The sequence below is a fragment of the Austrofundulus limnaeus genome, unplaced genomic scaffold (assembly GCF_001266775.1).
Source record: "Austrofundulus limnaeus strain Quisiro unplaced genomic scaffold, Austrofundulus_limnaeus-1.0 Scaffold385, whole genome shotgun sequence".
Classification (NCBI taxonomy): domain Eukaryota; kingdom Metazoa; phylum Chordata; class Actinopteri; order Cyprinodontiformes; family Rivulidae; genus Austrofundulus; species Austrofundulus limnaeus.
Window position 1 is genome coordinate 478,271 of NW_013952787.1, and position 2,002 is coordinate 480,272.

Below are 2,002 nucleotides of genomic sequence, written 5' to 3' on the forward strand. Positions count from 1 at the left end.
AGTAAGAGGTTTTTATTTAATAGAATTTTTGGACCAAAAATATCGCAATATATCGCCTTGTTTACAGTATCGAAATATATCGGGATATATCGCAATATATCGTATCGTGACCCCTCTGTCATGATATGTATCGTATCGCCAAATTCTTGCCAATACACAGCCCTAGACGCCAGAGATTGTGGTATGAAGGGTTTTGAGGATCCTGGTTAGATAGAAAGGTACTATTTTGGTACGGTCCATTTTTCATTACCATTTACAAGAATCTTAGCTCTGCTAACAMTAAACTGATTGAAAATTAGTGGAACGAACCAACTGCTGACGACTGTCAGTCTGTCACATGACTGATACGTCAGACACAAACCTGATGTTTGTTTATATTGGTTTAATCTGAAGGTGGGCAGGATCATCTGTGGAAAATCGACCAATCCAAACCAGAGTTAAGGCTCTGTCTATCTTATGATACTTCCAGTTAAACCCTTTCAGAATAAAAGCATTTTAAAATCAAATTTGTATTTTTAAAAGTACAGTTTGAAGTTAGTCAAACAACAAATATAAAATACTTTCTCTATTTTTTATAGTCAATTTTATTTTGATTTTAAAAATTGTTGAATGCTACTTATCTCTTTTTCCACACTCTTAGTTTGAAGGTCAGCTGCTAAAGATGCTACATGCTACACACACAGTACCTGACACGTCCAGCACAGCTTATAGAGGTGGAGAGTTTTATTCAATTTGGAATAAACGGCATAAAAAAAGAAGTTTAACACTCGTGAACATTTTAGTGGACTTAAAATTAGTGGAACCCAATTTAGTGAGGCTAATTGTTTTCTGATAAATAAGAAGCTACTTCCAATTTTAGCAGATTAGTGGAACCATTTGCACTTGCTGCTTTTAGAAAACAACCAATAAGTGTACAGTACATCTACAGATGACTGACTTTGGGAGTCAACTCCACTCAAGATGGCTGCTACAGTCAACTTTTATTTGAGTCAGACTTAGACAAACGAAACTAAAATTTGATGCAAGAGTGGCTAAGAGTCATTCAACACACAGCGTAAGATCACAAAGTATATGTCTCCACATGAGATGACCTTTGTCTGAACCTCTGACATGGTTTACCTGAGAGCGTTGTAGAAAGCTATGGTTTTTCCATAAGTTATCACCAGAATCTCCCCTTCAGCCACATACTCCATGCTGCTGACGGTCGTGTCAAAGGTCAGAGTCTTCACCACCTCCATGGAGCTCCTGTCCCACAGCCTGAACACACACACACACACACACACGCACATGAATCTAAAGGTCCCATCAAAACACAATAGAGTTCAGGTTTAACACCAACCGGATGGTTTTATCCTCCGCAGCAGACAGGATCTGTTTATCGTTGTTGCACCACAGAGCTTTCTTTATGGCTGCACTGTGGCCGGTGATCTCCTGAGGAGCTGCAACACACACACATACACACACACACACACACACACACACACACACACACACACACATGAACCTGACGCTTCCTGTGGGAAAGCACATCACTCCTGCTCTGAGCTCATCAGAGACACAGGTCCAGGTGTGTACTGGCTCTCACCTGTTTCAGGGTTATTGAGGTCATAAAGACGCAGCAGTTTGTCGTTTCCTGCCGTCAGTAAACAGCTGCTGTCCTGCACAACACATTAAAACTGTTACACACTGTGCAGAAATCTGTTGTATAACTCAAATCTGATTCAGCCACTGAACAAACAACAAAATCTGATGTTTCAGATATAGGGCTGCAACTAACGATTATTTCGATTAATCTGTTGATTATTTTTTCGATTAATCGGCCAAATCATTAAAACGCTTAATTAAATGNGCAAGAAATAAAAATAAAAAACACATATTGCTTCATCTGCAGGCTGCAGCTCAACCGAGGAGTAATGGCGTCTCTACAGTTATTAAAAGCTGACACGGGCATCAAAGTCCATATACTTTATCCTTCTGTGTTCGCTTCTAAAACGGTTTAACT

General features: G+C 39.5%; 1 protein-coding gene across 1 annotated transcript in view; it reads right to left on the reverse strand.

Annotated features, from left to right (window-relative positions):
• strap (serine/threonine kinase receptor associated protein) overlaps positions 1-2,002 on the reverse strand; it is a 23,242-nt gene that overhangs the window by 12,815 nt on the left and 8,425 nt on the right. The window contains exons 4-6 of the mRNA XM_014023669.1: positions 1,586-1,658; positions 1,340-1,439; positions 1,120-1,257 (exon numbers count right to left, since the gene is read on the reverse strand). Coding sequence (XP_013879123.1) covers positions 1,120-1,257; positions 1,340-1,439; positions 1,586-1,658 — 311 coding nt within the window. The remainder of the gene's footprint in view (positions 1-1,119; positions 1,258-1,339; positions 1,440-1,585; positions 1,659-2,002) is intronic.